Here is a 17,885-nt window from a genome sequence, read left to right as displayed (position 1 = left end):
GTGTACAACACTGATGGATAGGTTTTGTGGTTTTGACAGAGATCTGCTCTGGATATATATTATGAGAAGTCTGATAAGCGTGTTGGAGAAAATATCTAATTATTTTTTATATTCATTGTCCTGAGTCTCTCTGTAGATACTAGTTTTAAGAAAACTAGTATATAAATCAGTGAGATGTTGTTAAGGTTTCTAGTTTTTAGATGAGTGTGTTCATTCATCAGAGAATAAGAATTACAGCACCTTGCATCATTTTCTCAATTTTTTATTTTGCTGTCACCGTGTTAGTTGGAATGCCACAGATGAACTCAGGAATAATGCGGATATTTCTTGTTTTAAATCTTGGAAGCATACACTTCGTTTATGAACAAATCAGTCTGACCATCAGCAAACTTGCCCATTGTCTCACATATCTCTTTTTCAATTATGTCTGGGACATAAAGAGTATAAAGGTGGTCACATAGATTTGATAGATTTGCAAGTGTGTGTAGGCAACAAAGAATTCGTAAGTACATCCTACCAAAAATCTTGGTTGTTCTATTTCACAGTAGTTACATCGTATCTGAAGTGCCTAAAAAAATATTGAAGCATATTTACCTTCTGTCTCTTCTTCTGTTGTCATCCTAGCCACAAACTTCAGAATTCTCAAAATGTTTTCCTTGTCAGCAGTTGCCCAGAAACAACCCTTGCCCCCTGACATTAGCTTGGGTTTCAAATGTAGTCATGCCTGAATAGCATCTTGTACTACAAATTTTACCTTATTTTGAAAATGTTTAACTTGTCATTAATCATTATTATTGCAAATAGGTAATTGTATTAAATTACAATCACAAATGCTTAATAATTTATTTTTATTTTCAAGTTTACTTTTAAAACCCACTTCACTAGAAGAAGGTATAGCAAATACAAGGATGTGATCTGTAGAATAGGGCAGAAATACCAATAATTATTGTTTCCTTCTGCAGTTGCAGAACCTAGCCAAATTTAAAAGTCAGGACTGCAGTCAGCCCTCCAGCAGAATAAATATTATTTAACTACTATAATGCAGAGAAAATCCATGGCTTAGAAAATCCATGACCACTGCTCAGGTGAAAGCTACTGATGATTAGGATTGAATTTATTAATTTGAACTGTTTGATACAACTTTTTACATTGACTAAAATAAAGCTATGTCTTGGTGAGGTTTTATTGATAGAACCTTTTAACTAAGTAGATTTCCGATATTTTATTTCACTTACAGCTTTATCAGATACCCACGGAAATTTTATCTTGAATGGAAATTTTGTTGTAAGCATGTCAAAAAGAGAAATCAATATACAAGGAGCCATTTTCGAGTACAGTGGTTCAAACAATACAATTGAACGAATTAACAGCACTGATAGAGTTGAAGAAGAACTAACCTTACAGGTGCATGTTACTTTTTTCATAAGTTTGAAAGTTTCCTACATGATCATTATGTTCATAATTTTATGTTCAAATTCACTGAAAAACAGCTATCATTTTATCTCAATCAAGGTTTTATGTGTAGGGAACTTGTACAACCCTGATGTGCGTTATTCATTCAATGTCCCAATAGAAGATGGAAGTGATCTGTTTACATGGGACCCTTATGGACCCTGGCAAGACTGCAGCAGGATGTGCCAAGGTACTGTGAAGTTTTTTTTTCACCAGAACCAAAGACCTGATGGGATTAAGGCAGGGACTCATCTTAAGTTCTCTGACATTTCACCGTTACTTGTAAGGAAGAAACTTGTTATCCTCAATAAGCTTTAAGTTCACAGAGCCCTTAAGGACAGAATAGCTTCTGATTTTTGTTTTTTCTATTTTTAGTATTTATACGGTACAATTCTATATTCAAATTTACATTTGGAGACATAGGAGCAGTTTATTTAAAAAAGGGTGAATCAAATCTAATACATTCTTATGAAGTGGCATTGTATGTCTACTAATATTCATTAGGCTTCCATTATACCATTTCCAGGTGATCATTGATTTGTCTGGTGTCTTTCATACTCACTTATTTGTCTTTTTTTGATTGTCTGCTAAATGGGATGAAGCTGTTTAAAGATATATTTGACTATTTTAAATGGCTACTCTCTAGGCCATTCCAGTATAAAAATAAAGCCACACCATTTATGAAATGTGTATATATAAAAGTGTATGTACACAGATTTTTGTCAGATATTCCTATTAGTGGGTGCTAGAAAAGCCTGAAAAAATGTGATGGTGAGTTTCTTCTGGTTTTGAGTCAGGCTGTGCACATGCTTACGTGCTAGAGAAGCAGAACAGCTGTCAACTGTGGTATTTTCTTCCAGAACTCCAGATCTTTTAGGTGCCTTGTGATCATATTTTCTGCGTCTTTAGGGAAAGAATCACAACTTCTATGTTACCATGGTAGTTTAGGAAATATTTTAATTAGCAGGACATGCATGATGTGTTTGGAATACTTAGTCTGATGAGTAAATGGACTGTTGCACTTTTGTAGTTCTCTGGAATTTGATATCCTGTGAGACCACTGTAGGACAGCTGGGAGGTGGAAAAGGTGACCGGGGAAGGTTGTTCTCCACCTGGAATGTAGTGAGCTGCACAAAGGAGCATGTTTGTGCAGAATCTGCTGTATACAGCAATTTGTGCTAAGGGGGTATCTCAGTCCCTAAATGATGAATGGAATCCATAAGGCAGTCTTTTTTTAGCCCTTTATTTACTTCTTTTGATGCTTTTTCAAGGTATTCGAAAAAGAAGAGTGACATGTATACGTAAAAGTGATCATGTGGTAGTGTCTGATCAAAGATGTGAACTTATACCCACTGTACCAAGTGTCTTTGAGGAGTGTAATACAGAGTGTGAATTAAGGTAAAAAAGATTCCTAACTGATGGAGTTATTGTGGTCTTGTATAGTTTTATTGACTGACATTGAAACAAGGTAATTAGTATTGCTTTATCCTCTGTTCCCTCATCCCTCTCTACCTTCCTCATCCTTCCCATCTCTCCCTGTTTTCCTCAAATCTGTTGGTGTAATGGCTTTATACATGATATTTACACCTTCAACTCCATGTAGAACTAGGGTACTTTTCTAATTTTTATTGGTAAAATACAAAATCTCTTGTTAGAATTGTGAATCTGTTCTGTATATTCTGGCACAAAAACTTGTATTGCTGCATGAAATATATTTTCCACCAGAACTGTACCCACAACTGGAACTAATTTGAAACAGACTTGTGTTTTTGGACTCCAGGTTAGCTCACACTGAAATATTCAGAGGATGAAGAGTTAGAATTATAGCTTACATTTTTCAAAGTCACCTAGGAGATTAGGACAAATGATCCTTTAAATTTAAAAAGTTGTTTTAAGCCTATGAGTCAAATTCTTTTATATTGCTTTGAAAATCCAGTCATGAGATAGAGCTTACAGTTGTATTTGTTCCCTGAAATGCATATCTATATTTACATTACAATTTGTGGTACATTCTCTGAGTGCTTTAGTTGCCATGGTCACATTTTTAAAAACATATTTAGCTTTGTACAACAATTTGTCATTTTAGGTGGCACAGTGTTGGCAAAAGTGACTGTACATCAAAGTGCGGCCCAGGACATCGGTCTATTGAGATCCACTGCATAAAGTACTCTACTGCAAGAGGACTCAGTGCTCCAGTGGATGATAAGTACTGTGCTGATCAGCGAAAACCAGCAGCCAGAGAGCCTTGCCATGGTGACTGTATGTTAAGAAGTTGGCACTACACAGAATGGTCAGAGGTACAGATTTAAAAATTTATAATTGTACCATTATAGTTCTGATTACCATTCATACCAAATTTTTATTCCTCTATATTTTTTTTTAGTTTAATAACTAAAAGGAAACAATGTTTGACAAATACAGATAATGTAGAATCAGCTAATACCAACCTTTATATTTCAGCAACTTCCTTATATTTTTGTAAGAATAAGTAGCTTGTTTGCAGCTTGGTTTTGGATGTCAGCAGCGAAGATCCAGTAATTAAAGGTGTATATTTTATTTACAAGTCTTAATAATTTGATTCTATACAATTTTGGTTTTGTTCTTAGTTAGAGTTTTATCTTGGAACTATTACACAAAGTGCTGAATTTATCTCAGATGAACATATTAGCATTCTGTGGATTAAATGGAGGACACTTTTGTCTGGTGCAATCATTAACCTTTTACCTTAGCAGTCTTTTACCTTTAAGACTGGTAATGTATTTTGGCCTGGTTTTACTGTGTTCTGTTTCCCATTTCATAACTATACACCACAGTGTTCCAGGAGCTGTGCGAGAGGTGTCAGAACCAGAGAAGCTTTTTGTATGAACAACTTGGGTCGTCATCTTCCTGACAGGGAATGCCAGGAACTTCCAAGAGTTGTAACACAGAGTTGCAATGAATTCTTATGTCCAAGCTGGTCGGTTTCTGACTGGAGTGAGGTAATGAAACTGTGCAAAACTTAAAGTACATTTGGCCTTGGTCATCGATATTAAAATAAGATGCATTAACTGTGTAGGGGTTTTATTTTATCATGAGTCACATGGTTATGAAAGTTCCAGAGAGCTGTGCTTTGTCTGATACACATCACACATCTATGAATGGCATGAGAACTTCCGTAAAACACTCCTAGAATTTATTTTTCTCCTTAATTTTGTTACATTAAAATGAGGTAGTGAAGATACATAAAGTAAATGTATTTGCAGTAATTTGCATACCTTCCTTTTTTATGAAGCAATGAGAACTAAACAGCCACCTGTTTAATAGAATTATATTAATTTTATTATAGGTTAGATGGATTTAAAAGAATTGTGGACAGTTTAAACACTTTTCCAGTGAAAGCTGTGATATATGCTCTATCGTATAGGAAATAAATGATCTGCACATAGTTTTCATAATTTTTAGCTTTAGAATTTGAATAGTAATCTCTTTGTCTTAGTATTTGAGTTGAACTTAACAGGAAATGAAAAGTTCATTAAAAATAGGGGGTTTTGGACTACTTGCATTCATGGAATATTTTTGTTGTGTGTGTGATTTTTAAAATCCAACAAATTACTAAAAAGAAATTGAAGCCATTAATGCAGATCCATGTCTCTACAAACTCATGTTTATAATAATTTTACAGTGTTCGGTGACGTGTGGTGAAGGAATGAAGCATCGTCAAGTCTGGTGCCAACTTAATGATGAACAGCTGAGAGATGATTTCTGTAGCCCAAATGACAGACCAGAGTCAATAACACCGTGTGAACTTCATGAATGTGCATCTTGGCAAGTAGGGCCTTGGGGATCAGTGAGTACATAAGGATTCCTGGCTTCTTGTTTTATACTTCATCCTGTGAGGAATCAATACTTTTTAAACATTGTAGTTGAATCTTAAGCAGTTGTTTTAGTTGAACTGATTCACTTGTTTGTTTGCCGGGCCATATTGGCTATCTAACTTGTAATTTAGGAGCACCCATATTTAAGTTAAATACTGAAAATAGTAACTGACCCTGAGCCTTAATATCAAAGATGCTTTTGCACATCAGTGTATTACCTCACCAGAATAATGAAAATGAGAGTAGCAAACTGTTCAGATGAACACGACAGGTAAAAGACCAAATATATGTAGGTAAGTGGGCATATTCAAGTGGTAGCTTCAATTAATATAGATCAGTCTTCAATCTACAATATACTTCAGTCAAAATGTATATGCTAATATTAGCTGGGAAAAGGACTTAGTATTTTATTGTTACATTTTGTTTTCACCTTGATAAAAGATCTGCTATCTCTTTATGTGATAGTGCTGTTGAAAACTATGTTCAGTGTGACGCTTACCTAATGTAAACGAGAGTGGATTTAAAATGCTAGAAAAAAAGTGAATTAATTTGTGAAGGAAACTTTTGTCAGTAAATAGATGAGAATTAATTGAAGTAAGGTACTCAGCTTCATGTGACTTTTATAAGATCAGTTTACTCAAACCAACAGAAGATTATTCAGTGCTTCTTGGATGTTAGTGGGAAATCATAACCAAATAGCATCTGATCTTTATCTTTTTACATACAACCTGTTATTAAAATACAGAATAAATATACCTTTGGAAATTAATTTTTAATTAATTTGGTTTTTTTAATTAAGACATTTCTTTTTACTTTTTAACCTTAGAGATAACCACATTGTTATCTAACGTAATGTAGGGTAATCTTGTGATCACAGGATGATGACTTTCCATTCCGACAAGCTAAATGCAAAAGTTAGATAAAAAATTAATTCAGTCCCATGATAAAATTCTTATGACTAAAAAATAGTTTTCTGAAATAGCTTGTACAAGTAATTTACCAATCTATGTCACTGGAGCAGAACTTTTCATTGCAATTTTTCTGCTGTACCACCTGGTAACAGCCATTCACAACCAGGTTTTTATGAGTGCTTGTGCTTGAACCACAACATTTATAGGGATAGGATTTGTGTCATAATATTTTCAGCCATCTAATGTTTTAGGTGACTTCTTTGAGTGCACTTTGGTCAAACTCTGTACTGAAGGGAAAGACATTTAACAGCTGCAGTTAGTGATTCCTTTGAAGCTACTCCTCACCCCTCCCTTTTCCCCTCCTCTACTTTCTCTTCACCAGTTTTTATTGCTGAGCATGACATTGTAGATCATGGATTGTCCCTTCGGTCAGGTTAGGTCCGATATTCTGGCAGTGTTCCTTCCCAGTCTTCTGTGATGCCTCCTCCCAACCTCCAGCCTACTCACTGCAGGGCATAGAAAAGGGGAAAGAGAGAAAGGCTTTGTCCTGCACAAGCACTGTTCATTGGTGTGCTATGGACACTAGTTAAGTATCTGATGGACTGCCACGAAGAAGGTTAGCACCATCTCAGCAGTCATTCCTGTACATTCTGGAAAGAATTTTAGAGTATAAAATGTAATTAAAAATGAAATTTGATTGTAAATAGCACCATTTCAAGTGTGTGGAACTCCTGCCTTCCACAGTGCGCTGTGACATGTGGACGCGGGTACCAGGTGCGCGCCGTCAAGTGTGTTACTGGGACGTACCGCGTCATTCTGAGCGATGACAGGGAGTGCAATGCTGCCACTCGTCCTACAGACAGCCAAGTAAGTTCAAAAATACCTCTCTACTCCTCTGTCAAAAGCATCTAAATACAACTGTTTTCTACTGGCTCCGTGTGGGAACTTGGAGGGAATCATTTCTAAAATGAGAAAAAAACACTGAAATTTTATGCTTTGCTTCACAGATGTCAAATTTTGCCAAGGGAATTAAGTAAAAGAAGGGTAATTTTAAGACTGGATGTTTGAAAGTTGGTATGTGATTGAAGGATTATAGTATATGACTTCAAGGAATCCAAAGGCCTGTGATAATTTGGCAGTGGGGGAAGCTCCAACATGTAGAATATTGTAAGGACACTGCTTGCCGTGCCGTCCTGCTTAATAAATAGTACCCAACCAGTTTCTTTAATAAGATTCTAAATATAAAAGCCAGCTAATTGGTATAGTTTATTTCTGCTTAAATGTGAAAACACTGGGTTTGAATATCCTTTGCATTTTTAATTATGGTACCTGTTTGCCTACTAACTGAAACTGGGCAAATTTATATTCTCAGTAGCTGAAGGTATAAAGGAGAAGATAGCACAGCCACTGTCTCTACTTGGTCCTTCTGGGCTGCCTGTGGCCCTGAAGCAGGACACTGTCGTGCCTATGCTCCTTCTCTCCAACAAGTTGGCCAAAACTGTTCTTTCTCAAAGTGCCAATATTATTAGTTATTACTAATGCCGTTTTAAGATCAAAAAAATTTTCTTTGACACTCGATTTAAAACAAAACAAAGCAATTCAATGAAAGGTCTTTAAATAGTTCTAGGAAAAATGTAAAAGATGGTATCTACATGTTAATTAATGCTAACCATTTGCTTTACATTTGACTCTTCCGAAATGTATATTTCTAAAGCTTTTTTTTTCTTTTCCTCACCCCCACAGGAATGTGAATTGCCCTCTTGTCCAGAAAATACAAAATTATGGACTACTTCACTTCCTCCTGTTCATGTGGGGAAGGTGACCCAATGGAGATATGGATCATGGACGCCAGTATGTAATGCAGCAGCCACACCTTGCAGAGCAGTCCTCCACTCATTCACCCATTTTTCCATGAAGCTTTCATTAATATATTTTTCAGACTGAAATCTGTTTGGGAGAGATTAAAAAGGAGTTCTAATATTTTCTTAAGAAAAGAAACTGTTTCTTAAGGAGCAGATAGACACTCTCAGCAAACGATGTGCTTCAAATTCAACCAGGAAAATAACAGGAAAAAAAGCAGAATTCTAGGAGCTGACATTCTGAGTGAAATAGTTTTCGTATGATTGACAGTGTACTAAGACGTGTTACTTTAAATGTAATTGATCAGTTTCAAAGTATGGAGAACATCTTTGATTTTAAAATATTATTTAAATCTTTTATGTGTATAGTAATTCTAAACAGTTGGAGTCTTTAAAGGTCTAATTTGACATTTTTTGTAAAATAAGCATTAGTAAAATAGTTCCTACTTAAATTTTCTTCGATGCAATGTTTTTTATTTTGATAATGTTGATAATTAGTTTTACTTGATAGCAATGAGAAAATTTAAAATTATCTATAAAATGTGGATGTGTCTGTTAATCCCTTGAGATATTTAACAAAGCATATAATGCGGTTATATATTTACACACCTCTTTTAACTAAATAGCAGTAAAGGGTGCATAAACTGAGGCTATTCAGCAGTTCTTCATTAAATCCACCTTGAGCTTCTCAGCTATAAAGGCATCAGAAGGGGCTTAGTGGAATCTGCTAATACAAGCCATCATGGCAAAAGGATTGTTAAAATCACTTTTTATTTTAACAGGTGATGTAAATATTGCATGTCTGCGTAACAACTAAAGTGTTCTGGAAGTTACTGATGCTTCTGTTGTTACTTGCAACTGTGTAATTAATTATTCCATGTTATAGTTTAAATGCTGTCTTATATATACTGGAATGCTTCATGAGAATTAAGGCCAGGCAATTCAATTCCAATCCAACAGAAACTATGTTAGTATTTTAGATGCTTGCATGATCCTGTTTTAGTCTCCTGAAGTGTGATGACCTTGAATTGTTCACTGACAGTGCTCTGCGTCCTGTGGGAAGGGCGATCGTGCTCGTTATGTGAGTTGTAGAGATGCTCATGGAGAGATAGCCGATGAATCTTTGTGTGCTCATTTACCACGACCAGCTGAAATTTCAAGCTGCTTTAGCCCATGTGGAGAGTGGAAAGTTGGAAATTGGTCCCCTGTAAGTATTAATTGTAACAATTTTTTAATGTGTGTGTGTTTAGATTATTGGCCAAGTCTCTGTTTAGAAATTGAGAGTTCATTTCTTTTTTTGCAAGCGTGATTGAAATTGCATCCCTTGAAAAAGCAAAGTATATGTAGTTTGTTCTTGTCAAAAGTAAATATAAATGTATTTATTTATTAATTATCAGTGTTCTGTGACAAACACTGTGTTAATCTTTTGGTCAGTGCACAGTTACGTGTGACCATGGAATAGTAACAAGACAAGTCATCTGTGTCAACTATCATCAGCAAATCAATGAGAATTACTGTGATCCTGAAGGCCGACCTCCTAAGGAGCAAGAATGTAGCATGCCACCATGTCCACCGGTTTATCATCATGTTCCAAAAACACATGACCATCCAAGCCATTTTCCAGAAATAGGTTATCTCCCAATGCACCCTCCACAAGACAATTTAAACCAGTGGAACCGTCCTTCTGTGGGAGGATATCAATGGAGAACTGGACCCTGGGGAGCAGTAAGAAATTTTTTAGAATATATTAATTTGCTCTCTCACAGGTGTGTTAACAGTTCTAGAAATGTTACTGCAGTGCAGATTTGGTCAAAAAAGAAGCACATTCATTTAAAAAAGTGTTGTTATTCTTGTTATTATTGTTATTCAGAATATATTAAATTCTAAGTGTAATTTTTCTGTGATTTCAAATTTAAAAGACTTAGTCATTTTAATTTGAAAGTTAACCAACATATTTGACATTTCTTTGCTCATGCAATGGCAAAATGTATGTTTACCTGTTTTGTTAGTGCTCTAGTACTTGTGCAGGTGGATTTCACCGCCGAGTTGTAGTATGTCAAGATGAGGAAGGAAGAAGTGCCAGTAACTGTGATGAGGCAACAAAACCTTTGGAGTCGAGACACTGTGATTCTGGACCCTGCCCTCAGTGGAACTTTGGGAGCTGGGGAGAAGTAAGAGCATTTCACCTACAAAAGGGAACACTGTTTACCACATAAGCTTAGAAGTAGAAACATAATTATGTGACTGTGAGTGGAATTGAACACCTTGTTTTTCCTTATTTAATAGAATTTAAAATTTAAAAAGAATGAGTTTCAGCCTGTTTATCTAAACTTTATTCTTTGATCAAATCCAGAACTGTAGTGGAAATATGAGTAATGTAAATACATATCCAAAAGAAGTATTGTGTGAGCCTAAGGATATGCATCAACAAATCATGTGGTTGTACAACACATATCTTGAGACATAGAAAATTATATTCTGTTACAAAGAGCTGCATTGTGTGCAGAAAAATCACAGTGCAATAGCTAGTCTAAGAAAAAAAAAGAACACAAGAAGCAGTAGAGAAACCTTATTCCATGTAATTTCATAGGTACTTACAACAGTAACTGCAAGTAGTAGTAGCTACTGGGTTGTTGTTACAAATTAGAAGTAAGGAGATAAGATCATGCATCTAAAAGTTGTGCCTGGGTTAGAACATTTTGATGACACATTTTGTGTTATTGGACAAGGGATACTTTCTCCATGCTGTGTGATGTCATATTTTGACCACACATTCCTGCTCAAATGCTACAGAAAGAGTTTAAAGCTATTATTTTTGCATTTGTTCTTATTTAACCTCTTGTGATTCTTGCCCACTTTTCTTGCTTTTGAAAATCAGTTACTGGAATTGAAAAAAAGAAGAAAAATTGGTTGAGTGACTTCTTTATCTTTTTTCTCCTTGTTTTGGCCAGATTTAGCCATTCAGTTATCAAGGTCTGTTTGAATGTCATATTTTTTCTGTCCGTAGCCATAGACTTGGGATACAGTTTGTGCAGATGATGCAGTTTTTTCCTAATTTAGAATCATTGAGAATACAACAAAAATTTTTAACTATTATAAATTGGTTTTAAGAGCTCATTAGGAATGAGAACTGGTATTGAAGAATTGCAGGCAAACTGAAACCCAGAAAACACATCCTATAAGTATTTTGCACAGTCTGTTTAAATTGGACTGTGTAAAAGTGTGCCCACTATCTGACTTTTCTGAGTCTTCTGCCACTGTCTGGCAGGGAAAACTACTTTTAAGATACATTTCCATCTTTTCCTAAAGAGAGGAAGAGATACATGCACATTTATTCTCACATTTTCTTCTCCGTAATGGAGTGTCTGTAACAGACTTTCTGCAGAAAATCACTTGATAGACCATAAAAAGGTAGTTTGGTAAAGGTTTTGGTGAGAGAATTATATGAGATTAGACTTTAAGACCTTATTCTTGAATAGTGTCCAGGGAATATGGAAATAGACATAGTAAATAATATGATGTATTGATTATTGCTATATCTTTTGGTTTGATGGTATGTGATGACTGTTAATGAAATTATTGCATATAAAATTCTGTGTTTCAGTGTACTCAGACTTGTGGAGATGGAATAAAGACAAGACTGGTGATTTGTCAGCTTCCCACTGGCCAAATGCTGGGTGATCAAAACTGTGAAATTCTAGACAAGCCACCTAACATGGCACAGTGCAATGTGCATTCTTGCCCTGGTGATGTTTCTTGGCATCGGGGACCGTGGAAATCGGTACGATAGCATTCAATAATATTTTTTGCTTTCTTGTTCTTTCTGTCACTCTATTTCCCATTGTCTTTTAAAAGATTTTATGTCATTATTTTATTTGATAACAGTGAAATAATGCATGTGGAATATAGTCTATGTAATTTTATAAAGAAATTGTTCCTGCAGTCATAGAATTAAATGAGTTAATTCTGTCAGAGCAGAATCATGCTCTGTAAAACATCATAGGAAATATATTGAAAAGTACCTGAAATCATCATAACTGATAACAGTACCTAATAGGTGTTCCATTTGGAAGGGTTACAATTTGATATGTGTTTAAATTTAAAAGTTTATGCTGAAAATGATGCTATAGTATTTATATTTGCAAAAACACCCTAAATTTTTAGTGCATAACTTTTTTTCCTATAGTATATTTAAATATAAAATAACTCACATCCATGTATATTATACTCTGTCATCAAACATTTTACTCCATATTACTTGTACATTTGTGTATAAAAGTTTATATTAGTGATTTTAAAACAGGGGCTAATTAAAGTTATCTATGTATAATTATGTATGTAATTATAACGTGTTATTGTCTACATGTCACTGTCTATTAATGTTTAAAAATGCCTACTGTAATCACCATTAATCTTTAAAATTGCCACTAGCAGATTATTAGCATACTAAAGTAATCATAGCAAGCTCTGCAATATAGAGCACATTATAATTCCCAAGCTGTGAATTTGTCAAGAATATTGATTGTTGTGCTAAATTCTAAGGGGAATCGTGGCAATCAAAGGAGGTTGGATCCAGGTCTGGTTCCATCAAAATCAGCAAAAAATCTGTCACTGACATCCCTGGGAGATGGTCTGGGACAACACTCATTTGGGTTTTTTTATTAATAAAATTATGTAATTTGTCTCTTTGAATCAATATGGCAGCATATTAAAAAATTGTTCGATTTCAGCAATAACAATTGCTAATGTTTATATGAGCTATTCTAATTTATTGCAAAGAGACTGTAAAATTAGGTTTTATTTAATGGTTTACCAGTTATCTCTTTCTTCCACTATGCAAAGCAGATTTTAGGGTTTGTGTTTAGCAGACACAAGAGCATCTTGTTGAGCCATTTTCCAAATAATTAGCAATGATTTGCTAATTAATATTCATCAGGAGCTGAGAAGATGAGCAGGGTTCAGCACACAATTGCCTTTGAACTCAATGTTTGTTTTCCTTTTAGATCAAGAATTATTCACAACCTGTTCATTCCCTGTGTAATTCCGTTTGCCCTACATTAATAGAATACCTGTAAGATCTTGTAAATGTTGCATATGGCTTAGCTTTATAAAGATTTTCATGTTGATTTTTTTTTCAAGTGACATAAAAAGCCATTTTAATCCTTCAAAAGCTAAGTTTAGAATGGATTCTATTTATCGGAGAGGAAGGCCTCTTATATATATATGATCGCAAGCTGTATGGATGAGCCATAAAGATATAATTTCATCACACTATCTCATGCTGCAGAAACAAATGTAGCAGATTCAGGAAATAAATATTGAATTTATATTGAATATGCTGTCATTTATATGCTCACATATTGAATATGCTGTCACATTTTAATAATTTAGCTAGGTTGAATGCTGCCAACAAAGAGACTTAGCTGGTTTTTGCTGCTGTTTAAGCAGAGAAAAAATTATTCATTAAGGATGACTATTAGGAAGGAACAGTGAAAGCTTTACTCACAAGAATGCTGTTGTAGCATAGAACAGCTTTGTTTAGCCATGGTTGACTAGTGATTTGTTAGTTTGGCAATAGATCATGGCCCTGCTTATCTTATTTTACATGTTTCTGTCATGAAATATGCTCTGATATAGGGAACTGTTAATGACTAGATGCTGTCTGGCTGCTGAAATCCTCAAGCCTATCGCATCTACACTTATTCCTGTCTCTGCAGGATTGCAAGAACCAGAAAAATAACTATTTATATTTTTCATAGGAGTGTTGAGTAATATTTCTGTGCCAGGTGAGCAATGCATCGAACTTTTGTGTCTACTAGTGGGATTCCAGCGTTAAAACCTAAGCAGAAACTGTGATGCAAGACTAGATGATCTTGGAAGTCTTTTCCAACCCCCATTATCCTGTGATTCTAACTTCTTCCACTAGCTTTTGCTATGTACTTGAGAACAGAGGACATTTGTTTTACTATTATTATAGTTATTGATTATTTTACACAACATAATTAACATGAAACATATCTTGTAAATGCACAAAAGGGTCCTTGCAAGGAAGGTGCAATGATTTGAAGCCAGAATTTTGGTTAATGCTTTCTGCAGTTTAGCAGCTGTTGGCTGTTATACTTTATAGTGTCTGTCAGTGGCTGCTGGAGCTGACCCTCACAAAACTTAAAGGCTGTGAACTCCTCTGCTCCTGGTTTCTGCAGTTGTCCAAATGGATGTTAAGCAAGTAAATCTCAAATTCTAAAGGTTTGTACCTTTAACTTTTATATTTTTTCCAAAGATTTTAGGAAGCTTGGGCAGGAATTGCGCTTGAGGAATAGAAAAAGTTATTCATATATGGGAAGACAATACCTTCAGGCTTTATGTAGTGAGGAAAGTGTTCACATTTTTGGACAACAAGAATTTTCATAAATTTAGGGGTTCCATCTCAGTTTTGGCCCCCTGTACTTTTTCAGTGCCTGCAAAAACCCTTGAAGATCCAGGCACCAAACAGCAAGGTTTCTGCTTAGGCAGTTGGTGATAGCAGTTGGTATTGCCTTGGAAGGTTTGTATTTCACTTGGGCAGTCAGTTCTTGTATGAGTGTTGGTAGTTACCTAATTTTATCATGAAAATTTTAACCAGGTATGTCTCAATTTGAAGTATTTTTGGTTCTCATCCCTTCTTGTTTCTTTAGAAAGAATAGGTAGCTCCTTACAGAAGATAATTATATTTTGTTTGTCTGAAATGTTTATAAAATAAAGATTTTAATTATTTTTCTTTTCCTCACTCTTAGGATTTGTATGTAATTCATAAGTATTACTTGTGATTTCAGAGAAAATAGGCCCAAAAATAATGGATTATTTCCAAAGTTACCCTGAAGTCTCAGAAATGTGTTACCACCTTTTGTTACAGCCCCTCAGACACAAAATGTAATAATTCTTTAAAGTGGCTGTCTTTATGGTTTCAGTTTTCTACTTACTTGGTCCAGAATAATTTAGATATAATTCTGTCTTTGCTGTAGTGGAAGAAATCTGCTATTAGTTTTAATGTATATGAATCTATTTTTTAGAAATAGTCCCAGTTCCCTTCCAGTGTTGTTACTGCCAGGCATCCCATTGACTTCTCCAGGAGCAGAAGCAGGCCAAACTTGCATAAGTAAAATATTTATTTGTTTTCATTTTAATGCAAAAATTCTTGCTATGCATGATAAGTGCCTTCATTCACTTTTTCTAATATGTAAAAAGTATTTATGTCTTTAAAAATAATCTTTTATATTAAAAGGGAATTCAGAATCAGTGAACTTGGTTTTCAAAACCACCTTCAATTTTTTACCTCTACTTCTGCTGCTGCCTAATGTTGAACCTCAAAATACCTCATTGCCAATACAGCACATTAAATTAATATCCAACTGCCTGAAATCTTGATGTTAGCATCTGCTATTCATTTTTTAAAACTTTGGAAGTGGGAGAGGGGCTTTATCAGAGATAACTGATAGCAGATGTCACTGCCCAAATAATGTCATAAAACAGACTTGGGATAGTGAAATTTATTTAATGTTATTCTGATAAAAAATGAAAGCAAATACTTGTTTCCAAAATTCAAAAACAAAATATTTGTGTAATGTTCATCGAGAGGAAATTTCTCCTGTTTTGTGCTATGTTGCCTGTATAGCTTGAAATAATAAATAAGTTATAATGTATGTGTAATAATTTAATTTAAGGACTGTGACTTGTGTCTGTGAAAATACAGTTGCATTTTAACCCTTCTTTTTCATGCATGTTGTGTGGCTTTGTGTTTACATTTATTGTGCTCTTTATTAGGGAATGTTAATATTTAAAGCCCTTAAAAAATAAAGGGTGGAACAGGTACTAACCACTTTTGCTGAAAGTGGGGGTTTTCTTTAACCTGTGTGTTGAAAATAACTTCATATGATATTTTAGTGACATTGTTTTCATGGGGAAAGCTCTAATATTTGAACACAAAAAAGTGCTGTTCCTGATAAAAGCAGCAGTTGATGCCATTGATTAGCTGGACTGAAATAGACAGTTGGCACATAGTCTTCAATGGTAAAGCTAAAAGATCCTAGCTCCTGAATCTTTTGCTGGAGCTGTAATTTTATGGCTCAGTCCTCTCCCACTTAGTGAGTGACAAAACACAGAGAAGAATGAGGATCAAAATATAATGCTCAACTCTTAATCTCAAAGATATAACATGGATTTTTACATTCCTGAAACACTTTTGGCAGGAAGAGGTTTGCAGAACTTTCAGACCTTCCATTTAGAAAGAGGACAGGACCTAATCAAAATAAAACCAATAAATAATAGTAATAGTGATATCACCACTCCCCCCCCCTCCCCAAGAAAAAAACCAACATAAAACCCCAACAACCAGAATATAAAGAAAGGGGAATAGAAGCAGGTGATGTCTAATACCATGCCTAAATACATATAGTAATTTAATGAGAATGAAAGGAATATGAAGCTACTGGTGTATTTATTAGAGCTTTCAGAAAAGGTCAAGGGTTCTAGATGGTCGGATCCTTGTGAAAATCATTCTGAGATGCCTGCATGTATGTGGCAGCTTTGAAAACCCCAGTGAGAACTCATAAATGTTGGTTCAAAGCGGTTTTGGAACTCAGATTTAAAAGTTATTAAATATATATTAAAGTATTAGCATTTCCAAACATTTTGAGGGTCAATACATAAATATTTTTATTTCCTAGAATGGGTTAGGAAATGAACAATATATTCTGTAGTTCTGTATTGCAGGAGTTCCTAGTCCTTTCTTTGTAAACCAGTAATTGTGGGAGACTAGTGACTCCCCTAAGACAGGCTGCTCTATTGATCAGTGTGTGTTCTAGCAGATATCTATGGCCCTTTCACTTCAGTGACAGCAGGATTAAACACTTAGATTTCCTGCTGAATCAGTCCTTCAGAAGCTTCCATGCCTGCATATTTATATACAGGAAGTGTAATGTTGGAAATATTGTTAGTAAACTGAAAATATACAGAAAAGTGGTTTAGGTTGAAAGGAGATTGGATTTCAACGTGTGAAGGTAGGTAAAATGTTGCATTTCTCATCCAAAATATATCATATTTTCATGCTAAAGTGATATTTAATATAAATTGGGAGGTTGGTAATTCTTGAAGTTATATTAAGTGCCGTAGAAAAAGTTATATTTTCTGTGCTTCTGAGAAGTGTAAAAAATTTTCTGACAATACTATATTGTGCCATTTTATATTGCTTTGTACTTCCAGTTTTTTAAAGTTCAAATACAAAATCTTAGATTGTAATCAAATTAAAAAACTGACATGATATGAAGTAATATTTTTTATAGAGCAGAAAGGCACACAAGCTCATGTATTTGTCATTCCTTTAATTTCTGAGCTACTGTTTTGCTGTTGCTAACATGACTAAAAGTGATAAATCAGAGCTTGCACTTGCTGGGATCCAGCATTTCTTTTGCTCATATTTAGATTTTTGCAAACTCAGCTGAAACTAATTCACCTACTGTTGTAAAAGTGTCTTATGTCTACTTACTTTTGTAACTGGTTGACCAAAAAGACGCTATCCCTTAAGATAATAAAATGAAATTTTAAATAGTTAAAATATTACAAGAAAAGACTTTTTAACTGTGCAACCCCTATGTGGAAACGTAGCTTCCATAACAGAGATCTTCCATCATATTAAAAATGTCCTCTGACTTTCATTGTGAAGCTTGTGAACAAAATGTCTCAAGGGGCCAAAGTTATTTTTCAATGAGAGAGCTGATTATGTCATTCCTTTGCATTTGTTTGGTTTCCCCCAGCTTCACAGGAGGCTGGGGGCT

General features: G+C 34.8%; 1 protein-coding gene across 1 annotated transcript in view; it reads left to right on the top strand.

The window, feature by feature from the left end:
- Positions 1-17,885, top strand: part of ADAMTS20 (ADAM metallopeptidase with thrombospondin type 1 motif 20) — an 88,986-nt gene that overhangs the window by 47,400 nt on the left and 23,701 nt on the right. The window contains exons 17-28 of the mRNA XM_066183111.1: positions 1,238-1,404; positions 1,513-1,642; positions 2,724-2,850; positions 3,539-3,749; positions 4,266-4,430; positions 5,114-5,278; positions 6,962-7,084; positions 7,961-8,068; positions 9,119-9,283; positions 9,511-9,801; positions 10,086-10,247; positions 11,681-11,857. Of these exons, the coding sequence (XP_066039208.1) occupies positions 1,238-1,404; positions 1,513-1,642; positions 2,724-2,850; positions 3,539-3,749; positions 4,266-4,430; positions 5,114-5,278; positions 6,962-7,084; positions 7,961-8,068; positions 9,119-9,283; positions 9,511-9,801; positions 10,086-10,247; positions 11,681-11,857 (1,991 nt within the window). The remainder of the gene's footprint in view (positions 1-1,237; positions 1,405-1,512; positions 1,643-2,723; positions 2,851-3,538; positions 3,750-4,265; positions 4,431-5,113; positions 5,279-6,961; positions 7,085-7,960; positions 8,069-9,118; positions 9,284-9,510; positions 9,802-10,085; positions 10,248-11,680; positions 11,858-17,885) is intronic.

The sequence above is a fragment of the Chamaea fasciata genome, unplaced genomic scaffold, assembly GCF_029207755.1.
Source record: "Chamaea fasciata isolate MVZ Bird 193981 ecotype frontalis unplaced genomic scaffold, bChaFas1.0.hap1 SCAF_5, whole genome shotgun sequence".
In the NCBI taxonomy this organism is placed as follows: Eukaryota; Metazoa; Chordata; class Aves; order Passeriformes; family Sylviidae; genus Chamaea; species Chamaea fasciata.
Note: the sequence above shows the minus strand (reverse complement) of the source record. Positions and strands in the feature narration are given on the sequence as shown.